The following is a 13,906-nucleotide window of genomic DNA, read 5'->3' as shown; positions in this document are numbered from 1 at the left end:
ATAATTTAAAAAAATTATTTCATCTCAAAATAGATTGATGTAGTTAAATCTATTTATTTACATGATTGCGAAACGTCCCGGTAATATAATTTGATGATAATTTTTAGTTTAATAAGTGTAATGCATTTGAAGTTTGGCTGCCCTCGTATTTAAACATTTCTGCATGTAATACATGTACGTTCAAATTAGCTAATTCAGGATGTCTACCGCGAAAATACCAATTTACTATCATTGTGACTTTAATGTTATTTAAGGATTTTATTCATTGCAAATGTTTGAGACGGATTTTATGTTTATCCATAAATCGCTTACCCAATGATTTTGATTATATATTTATATAGTAAATTATTTCTTCATCTGATGCTGGCATAGAATTATACTTAGAATAATGTGACGACTTGTAATAAAGTCGAATAAATCAAACATTTAAACATGTATTGCTGACAAGATTTCATGATCTATACGTATATTAACTAAATGATTTCAAAGCTAATTCTACTGTCTTATCAAAATACCTGTATTACGTCTATATGATTTATATTATGATGAATAAGAATTACAATAAAATAATGCTTGTTATGTGTTGAACGTGGGTCGCAGTACGTCTAACTAGTTTACATTTATAATATTGATGCAATTCAATAGTATTTGAATGATGCCAACGAAATGAATAATCTATCAGAATATATTTTTAGGTACACAAGCTACAGTATAGTAATTTTTGTCAAATTCTGAACTGATATGACACATTTAATATTTTCCTTTACCATGATTCTTCATTTCGAAGTGTATCATAGATATGTGTACATAATATCGTGCATTGATCTAGGGACTGTAAAAGAATTTCCCTCAGAAGTCCCTAAATGTACCTGTATTTAAAACTGGTTACTCGCTAATTAGCTAGTTCGTTTTTGGGAAATTAATGATTCTTGCTAGCATAGTGCGAATGCCTTTCTGAAGTTTGTTTTAAACTAAATCGCAGAGGTAATGGAAGAGCATTTTGCTATGATGCGGTATCCATATTATACTAAGTTGTGCAGTGCATGTATAGTAAATAAAGCAAGATTGCATGGCAGCTAAGCCGATACGGTCGGTATCACACTACCTAGTGCGCTCTCTACAGTACAGTATAAAGTACAGTAACAGGAGAGTGAGCAACAACAGACTCTATGCCTGGGGTAGGTGTGACGGTAGTGTGAGCCATAAAACCGTTAATCGAATGTTCATCGATGAAACGCCTTCTATTACGTTAGTTTATGCTAAGATAATTTTACAATTTTTGTAAGCATTCAGTAAGAAATAGCCCTGATTAGATTACAGTTCAATGGCTAATAACTAGCCTTAACTGGATAGCTGTCGTTAAGAGAAGTTGCTATTCGAAAAATTATACGTAGTACTGTATTATTGTATTGCCTATGGAATCAGGAAGAAACTCAGACAACTAAAATCATGTTCAGGTTAAGATCTTCAAAGTTAATAAAGCTAAGCCAATTTACTTCAATAAATCGCCAGCCATTCAACAAATATCATCAAAATGATAACTCCTTGAAAGTAATTTCATCGACAATTGATACCAATTCGGAAGAATATCAGGTTAATCTTTGCTATTATGTATTAGATACCGTATGCTTCTTGTACAATGTTTGGCTACGGTACTGCTTTGCACCATTATTGCGATGGAATGGATTTAATAGTGTCTTGCAGCTATGGTTTATTACCGATGAAAGCAATAGCTTCAATCCTAAATAACATTAATTTAATCTACAGAAAAAGTTCTCCAGAAATAAGAAACTGGTCGAGAATTTGCGTAAGATTAGTGAGATGATTAAGCAAGGTATGATCAACCCTGGTTGCGATTACTTTGTATCAGCAAAACTGGTATTAGTAGCTACAACAGTGATGGGTAACTTAGTGAACAACTTCATTCCTAGCAAACTGATATCATATATCTGAAGTACTATTTACCTTATTTGATTGCTTTATCAACGGATTAAGTTCTACTAAATCAAAGAATAAAGACATAGGACTGCCGTAATTACCAATATTCGCAAAGTGCATTTAGGCATCTTATCGATATGACAATAGCTGCTGTACAGTATTTATTCCGTTGATATCATTGCCTAGGTTTAGGTTTCCAGGATTCACTTAGCTCACATTGTGCATGTAATAATAAGTTTGATATAACCAGTGCTTGTTATTCGTAGCTCGCAAAGAAAATATATGTATTTCAGTTATCAGGTCATTTTAATGTATCCCAGAAATTGTAAACAAATGCAGAAGACTGTATGCAATAACGATTATATATTTGATTTACTTACGATTCAATAATTAATTGGCATCGTGATTTTGATACTTACTGGTATCTAGCTATAATCATAATTTATCTCTTTTAAAGCTATATACAGCATTTATTATATCAAAATATTTACAAACGAAAATGCTATATAGGAGGTAGAGAGAAAGCTCGCCAAAGCCATGTAGCAAAAAACAAGTTATTACCTCGTGATCGATTAAATAGGCTTCTGGATTCAGGGTAAAACTATAATTTTTATAATTTTCGTCTTAATTATTATTTCATCAAGCTTGAGATGAATCAGTAACGATAATCTCAGCTTCTCACTCGAATCTTTCTTGTTCATACAAGTTTAACGCTGGATCATACCGCTGTAGCGATTATTGTCGTAATTCCTAAACTCGTTTCACTTTATTATTATTTTTTAATTTAGCTCTCCTTTCTTGGAACTCTCTCAACTCGCTGCATACAACTGCTATAAAGATCATGTTCCAGCAGCAGGCATGATTACAGGAATCGGCCGTATATCTGGGTAAGCTCATGAATTAAGTTCAGCAACTTGTTAGCTATAAGCACTATTATTTTCTAAAACTTAGTTTTGAATATTTTGAAAACCTTTCAAACTAGTATTTCACCTTCATGAGTTACCCTATTAACCAGTGCATGCTCTATTAATCAATTGTTGTTGTGATTGTATGATTGCTAGTACTGAATGCATGATTATCACGAATGATCCAACGGTTAAAGGTGGAACTTACTATCCCCTCACTATGAAAAAACAACTCAGGGCCCAAGATATAGCTTTCGAGAATCAGTTACCCTGTGTCTATTTAGGTAGACAGTTGCGCTCTTGATAAACTGATTACATAGAGTATTATGCAATGCACTGAGTAATATAACCACATTCTAGCTACAAATTTTTATAACTGTAATCATTTCATCAAATTCCTTTTATCACCTGATATCGCTGTCTGTAATGCTACGGAGCTTATATTAATAATTGAGCAGAATAAGTTCAGGAATATCTTATTCAAGTTTCTCATACGAATATATCTAATTTTATTGCACTCTAAATTGCCTAGTGGAATCCGGTGGAGGATATCTCCCTTTACAATCTGAAGGATTTGCTGATAAATATCATTTTGGCAGAACTTTCTATAATCAGGCGAAAATGTCAGCGGCTGGTATTAAACAGGTAAGAGACTAATATTGATCCTTGATCCTGAACTTAGCTTAATAACTATTTAACAGATTTACCAAAAAGTACAACCTACATCAATATAAAATATTTACTTACCACTGTAATAAGGTCGCTATAGTATTAGGATCATGCACTGCTGGCGGTGCATATGTACCGGCAATGTCTGATGAAGTTATTATGGTCAAAAACCAAGGAACTTTATTTCTTGGTGGCCCACCTCTGGTAGGTATTCACTAATGAGATACTACTGTCGCATTTTATTCAATTATTAAATACTCTTATATTATCTTGTGATATACCGTTAGTCTAGATGACAGTGCATTACATTATGAGCTAATTTTTATTTTTCGATCAATAATTCAGGTCAAGGCTGCTACTGGTGAAATTGTCAGTGCAGAGGAACTTGGAGGGGCTGATATTCACTGCAGGTAAGTAGTATATCATGATATTTTCGTTGCAGACTTGGGGTATTATTCGTTTAGTGATTATTAATATAAGATAATCCAAGGTTTTTTGATCTTTAAGTATTTCAGGGGTAAGCGACCACATAGCAGCGGATGACGATCATGCAATGCATTTAGCTCGACAAATTATTTCTACTCTTGCTCACAGAAGAGAGATTAAAGTAAGTCTCTTTACAGTAATTTAAACGCAGTTTCTATGAAATGGAATAATCTTAAGGATTCTTATCTATATGTACTTGCTGCCTGATTGTCACACCTAAGAATGAAATATTGCCCCCCGAAGAACCAGCTTACCCATCAGATGAAGTCTATGGAATAGTAGGGGACAATTCGGAAAGTAGTTATGATGTTAGACAGGTAACTACTGTACACTTAAATCGGCAGATGATGAATTTTATAATTTTAGGGATGGACGTGTTTAAATGTCTGATAATTAATTAACAATTATTTAAATTGACTATATTGACGGATACCTTTTATTAAAGTATACATTTGTAGTAATACAGTAGCACCTCTACTGAGAACTACCACCTTTTAATATAATACGTGTACTGTAGGTTATCGCAAGATTGGTTGATGGCAGTAGATTTCATGAATTTAAAGAAAATTTCGGTACAACGTTAGTTACAGGTAAATATGATCTATAGTTGTCGCGATGACTTGGGCTAGAGATTGCAACATTTGCCTTCGGTACAAACATATTGCATAAAAGAGGTAAATGTTAACAATGCGTTAGGATTTGCTCGTTTACATGGATTTCTGGTTGGTATAATTGCAAATAATGGTGTTATGTCATCAGAATCAGCGTTGAAGGTATCTAAAAGTTACCACTGTTGACTAATTAAATAATTAGCGGGTGTCGTCTATTCTTAACAATTGTTTTGCTATCAATTTTTGATAAATAGTGGATTATCTAATAATAATTGCATACCTATATTCGCTATAACCGCCGTTTTATTATCCAATACCGTATCTAGGGTACACATTTCATTGAACTATGTTGCCAGCGTGACCTGCCGATAGTATTCCTAGAAAATATTACCGGTAAATAATTATGTCCCCTTCTGCTTAGTATATGGAATAGCCAACAAATAGAATATTAATAATGAGGGTAACTAATTCCGGTAGTTCATGGTATAACGTAGTAGAAGAATATGTATGCAAAAGAAACATAGTGTACATTTAACAATCTGTATGAACATTGGGGTATAAAAATAGTTGAATGCAATAGTATCGTTAATGTCCAAGTCATATCTATACCTTGTGATAGGTCTAGGTTTTATGGTGGGAAGAGAACATGAAGCTGGAGGAATAGCAAAGAATGGAGCCAAGATGATTGCTGCTATCGCTTGTGCAAAAGTTCCGAAGCTAACCGTTGTTATTGGTGGGAACTATGGGGTCGGTAGCCTATCAATGGCTGGTAGACCTTACGGGTTTGTACATCAATTTTATCATGTAGAGGGTGTCAATCTTTTCAAAGTTATTATCAATGCCATGGTACTTTAGTCTATACAGATAGAGTGCCGTAAATCTATACTTAATTTGCAGCCCTAGATTTTTATTTACTTGGCCGAATTCAAGCACTTCGAGAATGGAAGAAGAGCAGATTGAAGATGCTCAAGCTAACGTCACTGCTTACCAGAAGGAAGGCGAAAATAAAACAGTAATATACTCTAACTAATCAGCGCATGTTAACAATTGCAATGAAGCAAGCACATAATATTGAGAAGGGTTTTATCGTTTATTCGCTGACAGTGCTGTAGTCTTATTTGTAGTCCGCAATCGACTAGATGGTTTTTTAAATGACAAGTTTCTTCACCATTATTCATTTCACATAATTTCAAATAGGCAGCAACAAAGGTAGAAGCTGTAAAAGAGTCAGTTGTCGGAAATTATGAGGGACATCCATACTATGCTTCAGCAAGGTAGATTAAGACTATAAATAGTTATGAATGTATGCATCAATTAATAAAATAAAATAAAATATGACTGGTCAATATTGATAATGCCAGTCGTCTACAGATATAACTTAGTTCATTCGATTGTATTCAAAAATGATTGTGGTCAACTTTATAGTGATAAGACGATGCACTGTTAACACCATCTGCCTTTATTCCAGGTTATGGGATGACGGGATTATTGAGCCTGCTGATACCAGAAAAATATTAGGAATGTGCTTACATCTAAGCTGTAGTATATCGCTCGAAAAATCTAAATTTAGCGTATTTAGGATGTAATTGCGAATTTAGAATCCATTACTCTAATTCATTAATTATATATATAACATATATATATATCGAATTATCAATGAATTGAATGGTGTACACTGTACAGTATGTATTACTTATACATTTTTGTGTATTCTATTTATGAATGAAGATTATTAGCTATAGCTATGTAAAAGTTGATGCATCCACACTATTCAGATTGTATGTATGTAAGTTGGCAATCGCCCTAGTTTATACAGTACGTTTTTTCCATATCTTTTACTCTACGTGAAATGATAGAGATATCAAGAATTATTTTTACATCTCTGTGGCATGAAATACACACTATGTACTCTACTGTACTCATCCTGTATGGTAAAATGAATTTCCATCTTGTAAAGTATAAGGAATGGGACATTTTACTATTATCAGGGACTACTCAACTAAAAATTCTCCTCAATCGCCGCCGCTAAAAAATTTCCCCCTACAGTATACTAAAAATACACCGGCTTTTGAGGGAGAATTTTTGGTTGAGTAGTCCCTGCTATTAGTCTATCACCGTACCACTTGGAGGGATGTAAAAGAAAAGCTTTCTCTTTTACCTCTAGACTATTATCGTTCACTACTTGATATCTATGTGCAATATACGCGTATGCGTATTTTATGATTTATCGTCCTTGCCTGATTTACATTACTACATTTCGTTTACTAATGTAGCTACAGTATTCATGGTCTTGTTGCTCTGACGGGATAGGGGTAAAAGAAAAAGCTTCTTTCCCCCTCTACGTAAGTACATAATCCATATCAGGTCCATGTCAGGTTTACAATAATACATTGTCGTGTAGTAATGTAGCTACAGTATTCATGGTCTTGTTGCTCTGACTGGATAGAGGTAAATGAAATAGGTTTTTTCTCCCGCTACTTAAGTACATAATCCATATCAGATTTACATTGCTACATTATCGTGTACTAATGTAGCTACGGTATTCATGGTCTTGTTGCGCTGACAGGATAGAGGTATAGGAAAAAGCTTCTTTCCCCCTCTTCGTAAGTACATAATCCATATCATGTCCTTGTCGGGTTTACATTACCACATTATCGTGTACTAATGTAGCTACAGTATTCATGGTCTTGTTGCTCCGACTGGATAGAGGTAAATGAAAAAGCTTTTTTCCCCCTCTACATAAGTACATAATCTATATCAGGTTTACATTGCTACATTATCGTGTACTAATGTAGCTAGAGTATTCATGGTCTTGTTGCTCCGACTGGATAGAGGTAAATGAAAAAGCTTTTTCCCCCTCTACATAAGTACATAATCTATATCAGGTTTACATTGCTACATTATCGTGTACTAATGTAGCTAGAGTATTCATGGTCTTGTTGCTCTGACGGGATAGAGGTAAAGGAAAAAGCTTTTTTTCCCCTTCTACGTAAGTACATAATCCACATCAGGAAGCCATTGCTACGGGGAGTAGTGATGGCAATGATTTTATCGCTTTGCTGTCGACTCCCAGGAGCCTTCATTTATAAGTTTAGGTACCTCGAAAGCGTGCTGTACAATACTATAGAGTCTATTGCAGTTCGTAATAAATGCTGTTTTGATGACAACATCGAGGATTTTATGGAATAGTGTTACTTTACTGCAGTGAGTAGTAATCTTGTCGTTTTGCTGACTACTGAAATTACTGTAATATGGACTACTAGAAGAAAGCCTGTTACAGCAGAAGGTCTTCTACTAAGAGTGCACGGTGGTTTACAACTATGGGCTCTACGTATTTTACTGTCGTCCATGCCATAACATTATCAAAATATCATTTTGCAAAGTTACTGAAATTCAACAAATTGATATTCTCGTAAATTTGTTATTTCTATTGGCCCTAAAGTAGCGTTCAAAGTTATCCATTACCAACAAGCGTAAAGTAGATGGATGCAATAAAATGTTCTATATTTTACTGTCTAAATCTATCGTGTCTACCAAACGCAGGCCGACAGTGCAGTCGACCCCGGCCAATTTTTAAAAAGTTCTTCCATTAATGTGCAGTCTGCAGTCAGGGACTTGTAAAAAAAAGAGGAATTTTCTCTTGAAAGTCCTGCTTGGAACAAATGCAGTGCACATTATTTTATGGTGATAGTTAAGGACATTTATCGTACTGTCTATGTAAGCATTCACTTAGACTCCTTCGTTATAGCTAGAGATATTGAACATTCTCCACAACGGATAGGATAGACTCTAGATTAAGTTGTTTAATTTAAGAAACTTGTAAATTGATGGTTTGGCCATGGCTGGCCTAGCTCACGGTGTGCAATGGACAGTACTACTACAGTACTCTTTACGGTACTGTAGTGGGGCATGTAGTCCATATGAAATGTGGAAATATTGGCGTGAATAAAGTCGTCGCTACCACAAGCTGCTGGTGGTTTCCTGGTGCACACTGCCACGTGCGAATCTTGCTTATAAGGACTCAATTTGTCGTCCACCTTAGGGTTTTTTCCGTTGCCTTGGAATAAAACGCTTTTGCCAGATATCATTGAATTTTATAAGTGAAGGAGGACGATGATGATGAATAGGATAGATAGTGTACCGAAGGAGAATTGCCTTTCGCTACTCAACCAAACCATGATGACTGACAGCAGTGACGACGATGGGGGAAATAGTGAAACCTGTTGGGTTTATTTTCCAACTAATTGGGATTGGTGGAATGCAGGTCGTGCAGTGCAATCTAGCCACTATCTCGATCGTTACTACAACTTTCCGCCATCAGTAGCGACAGGTAAGTTGTTCTTCTATCGTTTAAAGAGGAAATGGAATAGCACCTGATGAAGAAGGGTTGATAAATTGAAACGGAGGCATTTTGTTTTTCTTATACTGTAGATGGAGATGAAAATGCGTCGGAAGGAATCTCAACACCGACATCGACGCAAGATATCATCGTCAATGATGACCGGAGCCTGCAGGTAACATAGACCCAATGAATATAATTTAACCTTAGTTGTGTTCATAAACTTATTCTCTTCATTATTTTATAAGAAAAACGGAAAATTACTTACGTTTTATTTTTATAGAATGGTACAGAAAAGATATTAAACATGGACTGTAAAGCTGACGTAGTATTGGCAACGGAATGCTATAGCGTGGATGCAGGTGGACCTTCAACGCCGACATCGACTCAAGATATGATCGTCAATGATGATCCGAGCCTACAAGTAAGCGTGGAACCAGTTAACGTAATTTAACCTTAGTTGCATTAATGAACTTATTCTCTTCATCATTTTGTAAAAGTAACGGAAAATTCTTCCCTTACCTTTATAAAATGATGTAGAGAATAGGTCAATCATTGTCAGCAAGACTAAGATAGTATTAGCAGCGCATGACGATGGCGTAGATGCTAGTGGATTTTCTTTGGCAGTACAGCCAGAGACGTCTAACCTCTTAGAAAGTGCCTGGTACAGTCATGGACCAGTATGAATTGCTTAGAGCAACCTATAAACTATACTAGGAAATTAAGCTCAAATCGATTTGATCCAAAAATTATTCAATCAATTCATTATTCTGCAAACTGCTTATATCGCATACTGCATTTGATCAATAGTCACGACTACAGTCCACTCTACTATACAGTAGTCTATGCCGTAATCGTCGTAGCAGAAGATTGCAATAATGGCGTAGGAAGGTGTAATTTCGAGGATTAATGCCTCAACAGTTCATGAGCATAGATATTAAAATGGCAAATATTGATGAAAATCGGCGTAATTTCACTGACGTCCGAGGTTGAGCAATGATAGATATTATTACAGGATCAACGTGCAGTTCAGCTCAAAATTGGACTTTAGCCGTTTAAGATCACAACGCTGGTAGTACATTGGTTCGATATTATGCATGGCTTTTATGATATACTGTACCATGCAACAAGACTTTTATACCATACACGTGTAGAACATGCATTATTTACCGTAGAATCCGCTTTTAACGATATGAAGTGTACATAAAACTCGACTTTGCTAATTAGGAAAAGACGCAGCGCTATGGCAATGACTCCTTGAATTATTAATTAATTATAATTGACCTTAAAAGTGGAACGTTCGTGCTAAATTTCCATTTTTCAAAATACGTATCGGCAAAAAAGGAATACAGGAATTTTTAGCCATCATTATTAATTTGTAAACGTTAAATTGAACTACTAGCGGTCGCTATCAAGACAAGAATTATGCCATGAAATGGAGGACCTTCATCAAGCGCCGGATGAACGGACTATCAATCAACAATCACAGTAAGACCTTTATTTCAATGCCTATATTTGCCTCCCGTTTCATCTTTGCCAATAGTTGTTATAGTGAATAGGATCGTACAGGGGATTGAGAATGGTCTTTACTGCTGTAGAATAGGATGATTGCTATTTTACAACGAGTTACAATCTAACCTTTGCCATTGCAATTAGATATGTTTACGTATTTGTAAAACTATGCTATTCGCAAAATGTATTGCGTATTCTTTTTAAGATAATGTTGTGAAATTTTCCTTCTTTATCAATTTTAGAATTTCAGTTGCCGAGTCCACTCAGGTAATGAGATGGAACCTTGATAATGCGATATATTACAGTCGTTAGTAACTTTATCCAACCTTGCAGAATAACATCGCTTTTGCCTTAGACTTTTAAATGTAGTTAAACTAAATGATGTCGTTAGTAGTCTCCTTTTACAACTTTAGCATATAACGTTATTGTTAGATGTTAGATCATTCGCCATTAAATACTCCCCGTGAAGACGGATCGCCTGTTATTTTGAATGTAGAGTAAGCAATGAAAGCCATATTGAACGATATAGTACTGTATAATTAGTGGAAAGTATTTCCTACAGTGATTTCTTTTTCTAACGTTGTGGTAGCTCGGATGTTGGTTCCTTATTTGGCATTAACGATCAGGAAGAGGTATTTTACTTTTTTATAGCTTGTGTAAATACGTGTACCTTGCGAAATTTTTTTCAAATGAATTTACAGCTGTCTCTATTTGTGACAGTGGGCGGATTTTCTAAAATATAGCTGATAACTTTATCAACAGGAAACACATCAATGTAGCGGTAATATTAGTTGGAATGGCTCCCCTGATCCTATTGACAGTTCGCCATCCTCACGTAAATACCGACAAGGTACGATTGTAAAGTTGCTGTTTTAAATGGACGTGTCTATAAATTACGTAGAACGCTTTATTTTTAAATATTAGCTGAAAACTCCGTAAAATACAGTAGTTACATTGTAAGAAACTATCAGTAGTGTACCACTTCGGTTAAGGTTTCTTTATACTTCCTATAGGCCCGCAGGATACGGAAATTATAAATCTTGCTTCTACTGAATTTCAGGTTAAAAGCACGAAAGTTATGTAGAATCATATTTACAGCATTATGTGCAGGATTTATGCCTTTAGAGCTTGTACTTTTGTTATGTTGTAAACTTAGGTCGATGAATTGATTAAAAATACCTACCCAAATCAGAACAGTACTCCAAATTTTAATGTCTCAAAGTATAACAATGGACGTAGCGATGACGAGCATTCTGAAGCATTTTCTTTGGCTTCCAATATCACCAATACTAATGACGCAAATGGTAAAAGCTTATAAATTGCTTTCTAATCGCTTGGATAAACTAGTGTAAGCTGTACACCACTATAAAAATTTTGTGTGATTTTCACCTTTTCATAGTTAATGTTGAACCGCGATTTTCGACACCTTCCGGCAGCGATATGGAAGATGGCATAAAATCTGATGATACTTCGCTATATCCGTTTTCAGCCATGAAAAGGCGTAATTGTAAGAAATGCAATTAGAATCTGTTTATTAGTTATAAATTATAATATACTGTACGTCTCATCCACTCAAGCCTTACATATGTTTATACTAATATATACTGTAATCTTGCAGCATCTCCCTCATTCTCAGAAGCTTCTGAAATTTCTATGGAGTCTGTTTCAAGAAATATAACATGTAACCGAACTTAAATTATATATGATCTTCATTGAATTTATCAATTTTAGATAGCCTACCGTATTTTAACTCAATTTCTATGATATGAGGCTGTGATATGGTACAAGGTTACACTTTATGTGCTGTTATTATTCAACTCCTTCAGTAGGCTACATAATATAGAAATGATAGGATCTGCACTCTTCTACTATTTCTTGAGGTTTTATTAATTATTATTAGGTCAAGAAAAAAGGGGTTACAGTGATGCTATTAAGATTAAAAGTAAATCGTTTTCAAGAGAACCAACCTTTACCAACAACAACGTTCGATTCAAGTAGAGCTCAATTTCGAACAGTAGCTTTTATTTAATTGCTATCTTGCTAAAAGCTTAATTTATTAGCAGAATATTTTTATTTTATTCTATTAATTGATATCGAAAAAATGTTTTTATTGTTCATCAAGATTTGTGCGTTACTGTAGATATAATGCTTTCATGAATTTTTACATTTACAGAGAAGATCTAAGAAAAAGAATCAGTGCAACTGCATCAGCGAACAGCCAGGATAAGATTCCATCGATATTTTCAAGGCTTGACGTAGGAGTAATTTATGACTGAATGCTTTGATAAAGATTGTTCGAATATAATATTTATCACGGTTTAGTTAGATCATTCAAACATTACGATTGCTTAATTAGTTAGATTCCTTTTACTTTATTTCAATGCTACACCATGTAACCTAACCTCCACATGTAGTATGTATGAATGTACTTTTAGTTTAGTTTAAAATGCCCTCTTCTCTACATTATCACTTATGAAGCAAAAACTGCATCGGTAAATTATATAATTTTATATAATTGTACGCAAACCCCGTTGAAAATAAAAATCGCAGGTTTTAGTTTATTAATTTTTGTTGTATATCTGATTCATAGATGAATTGGATTGCATTTAATATTCTGATATGTTATTACTATTAACTTATAACTTAATAAGCTACTTTCTTTTGACTAATTAAATTTATAGATGCGATTGATTATTAATTAATAAAAATAGTGAATGTTTTAACGAGTATCTATTTGAATATGAGAATGTCTATTTTTGCTTGTATAAGTACAAACGATTTTATAGCCGTTTTGAGCAGTTATGCAGTTAAAAATAGCTTGATATTAGTACTAGCAGGTTATCAAATTCTTTGGCATTTTTTCGTTAAACATTTTATATTAAAATCTAAATCTACTATATGAGATAAATCATGTATGACTAATGAGCTAATAATGTAATTTGATACATTATACTTCTTCATTCTTGCAATATCGTATTAACTGTGAATTGCGATTTTAATATCATTAATGTATAGATCTCCCGGAAATCTGCAAGTCCCGTAGGGTGCACTAAAGAGCAGAATGGGTTGGCATCTGTACTTCAAAGATTGCGTGATAACTCAGTGAAAGGTAAATCTAATTGTAAAATTAAAATTTCTGTTTGACTACAAATTGCCACTGAGTATCACTATTACTACTGTTTAACCTATTATTACTGCTCAATGAATATTGTTATAACGTTATTATCAGCTTTTCGCTAATCTAATCTATTTACATTTATATTACGATGTGAATGAAATATTTAAAAATGATAATTATTACTATACTGTATTCGTTATTGATCGGATTGGACTATATCAGTAACTTCAATGAAGAAGCAAAGTTGCCCATTTATTGTTTACGCTATCCATTTAGCTGTGACAATTGAGGCTGTTTCTGTACTTGTAAATCAAAGGGCGTACTAATG

At 34.3% G+C, this 13,906-nt stretch overlaps 2 protein-coding genes across 2 annotated transcripts; both read left to right on the top strand.

Annotated features, from left to right (window-relative positions):
* Window positions 1-2,444: 2,444 nt before the first annotated feature.
* On the top strand, window positions 2,445-6,195 carry TRIADDRAFT_28134 (uncharacterized protein; the record flags this gene model as incomplete). Its single annotated transcript, XM_002114684.1, has 15 exons — window positions 2,445-2,533; window positions 2,727-2,825; window positions 3,000-3,127; window positions 3,376-3,488; window positions 3,603-3,716; window positions 3,858-3,922; window positions 4,020-4,119; window positions 4,220-4,315; window positions 4,516-4,588; window positions 4,695-4,771; window positions 4,936-5,002; window positions 5,235-5,391; window positions 5,507-5,621; window positions 5,807-5,883; window positions 6,078-6,195. Coding segments are annotated over 15 exons (1,488 nt in total), but the record flags the coding sequence as incomplete, so codon positions are not given.
* Window positions 6,196-8,788: 2,593 nt separating this feature from the next.
* On the top strand, window positions 8,789-12,736 carry TRIADDRAFT_58491 (uncharacterized protein; the record flags this gene model as incomplete). The annotated part of the gene is made up of 13 exons (XM_002114683.1): window positions 8,789-8,939; window positions 9,041-9,123; window positions 9,232-9,372; window positions 10,351-10,436; window positions 10,703-10,727; window positions 10,893-10,957; window positions 11,050-11,092; window positions 11,223-11,310; window positions 11,474-11,520; window positions 11,617-11,764; window positions 11,860-11,967; window positions 12,361-12,454; window positions 12,634-12,736. The coding sequence occupies 13 exons, from the start codon at window positions 8,789-8,791 to the stop codon at window positions 12,734-12,736; spliced, it is 1,182 nt and encodes a 393-aa protein (XP_002114719.1).
* Window positions 12,737-13,906: the final 1,170 nt, after the last annotated feature.

Source organism: Trichoplax adhaerens, genomic scaffold, assembly GCF_000150275.1.
Source record: "Trichoplax adhaerens TRIADscaffold_8 genomic scaffold, whole genome shotgun sequence".
Classification (NCBI taxonomy): domain Eukaryota; kingdom Metazoa; phylum Placozoa; class Uniplacotomia; order Trichoplacea; family Trichoplacidae; genus Trichoplax; species Trichoplax adhaerens.
The sequence above is the reverse complement of the archived record's forward strand: the minus strand, read 5'-3'. Positions and strand labels throughout refer to the sequence as shown.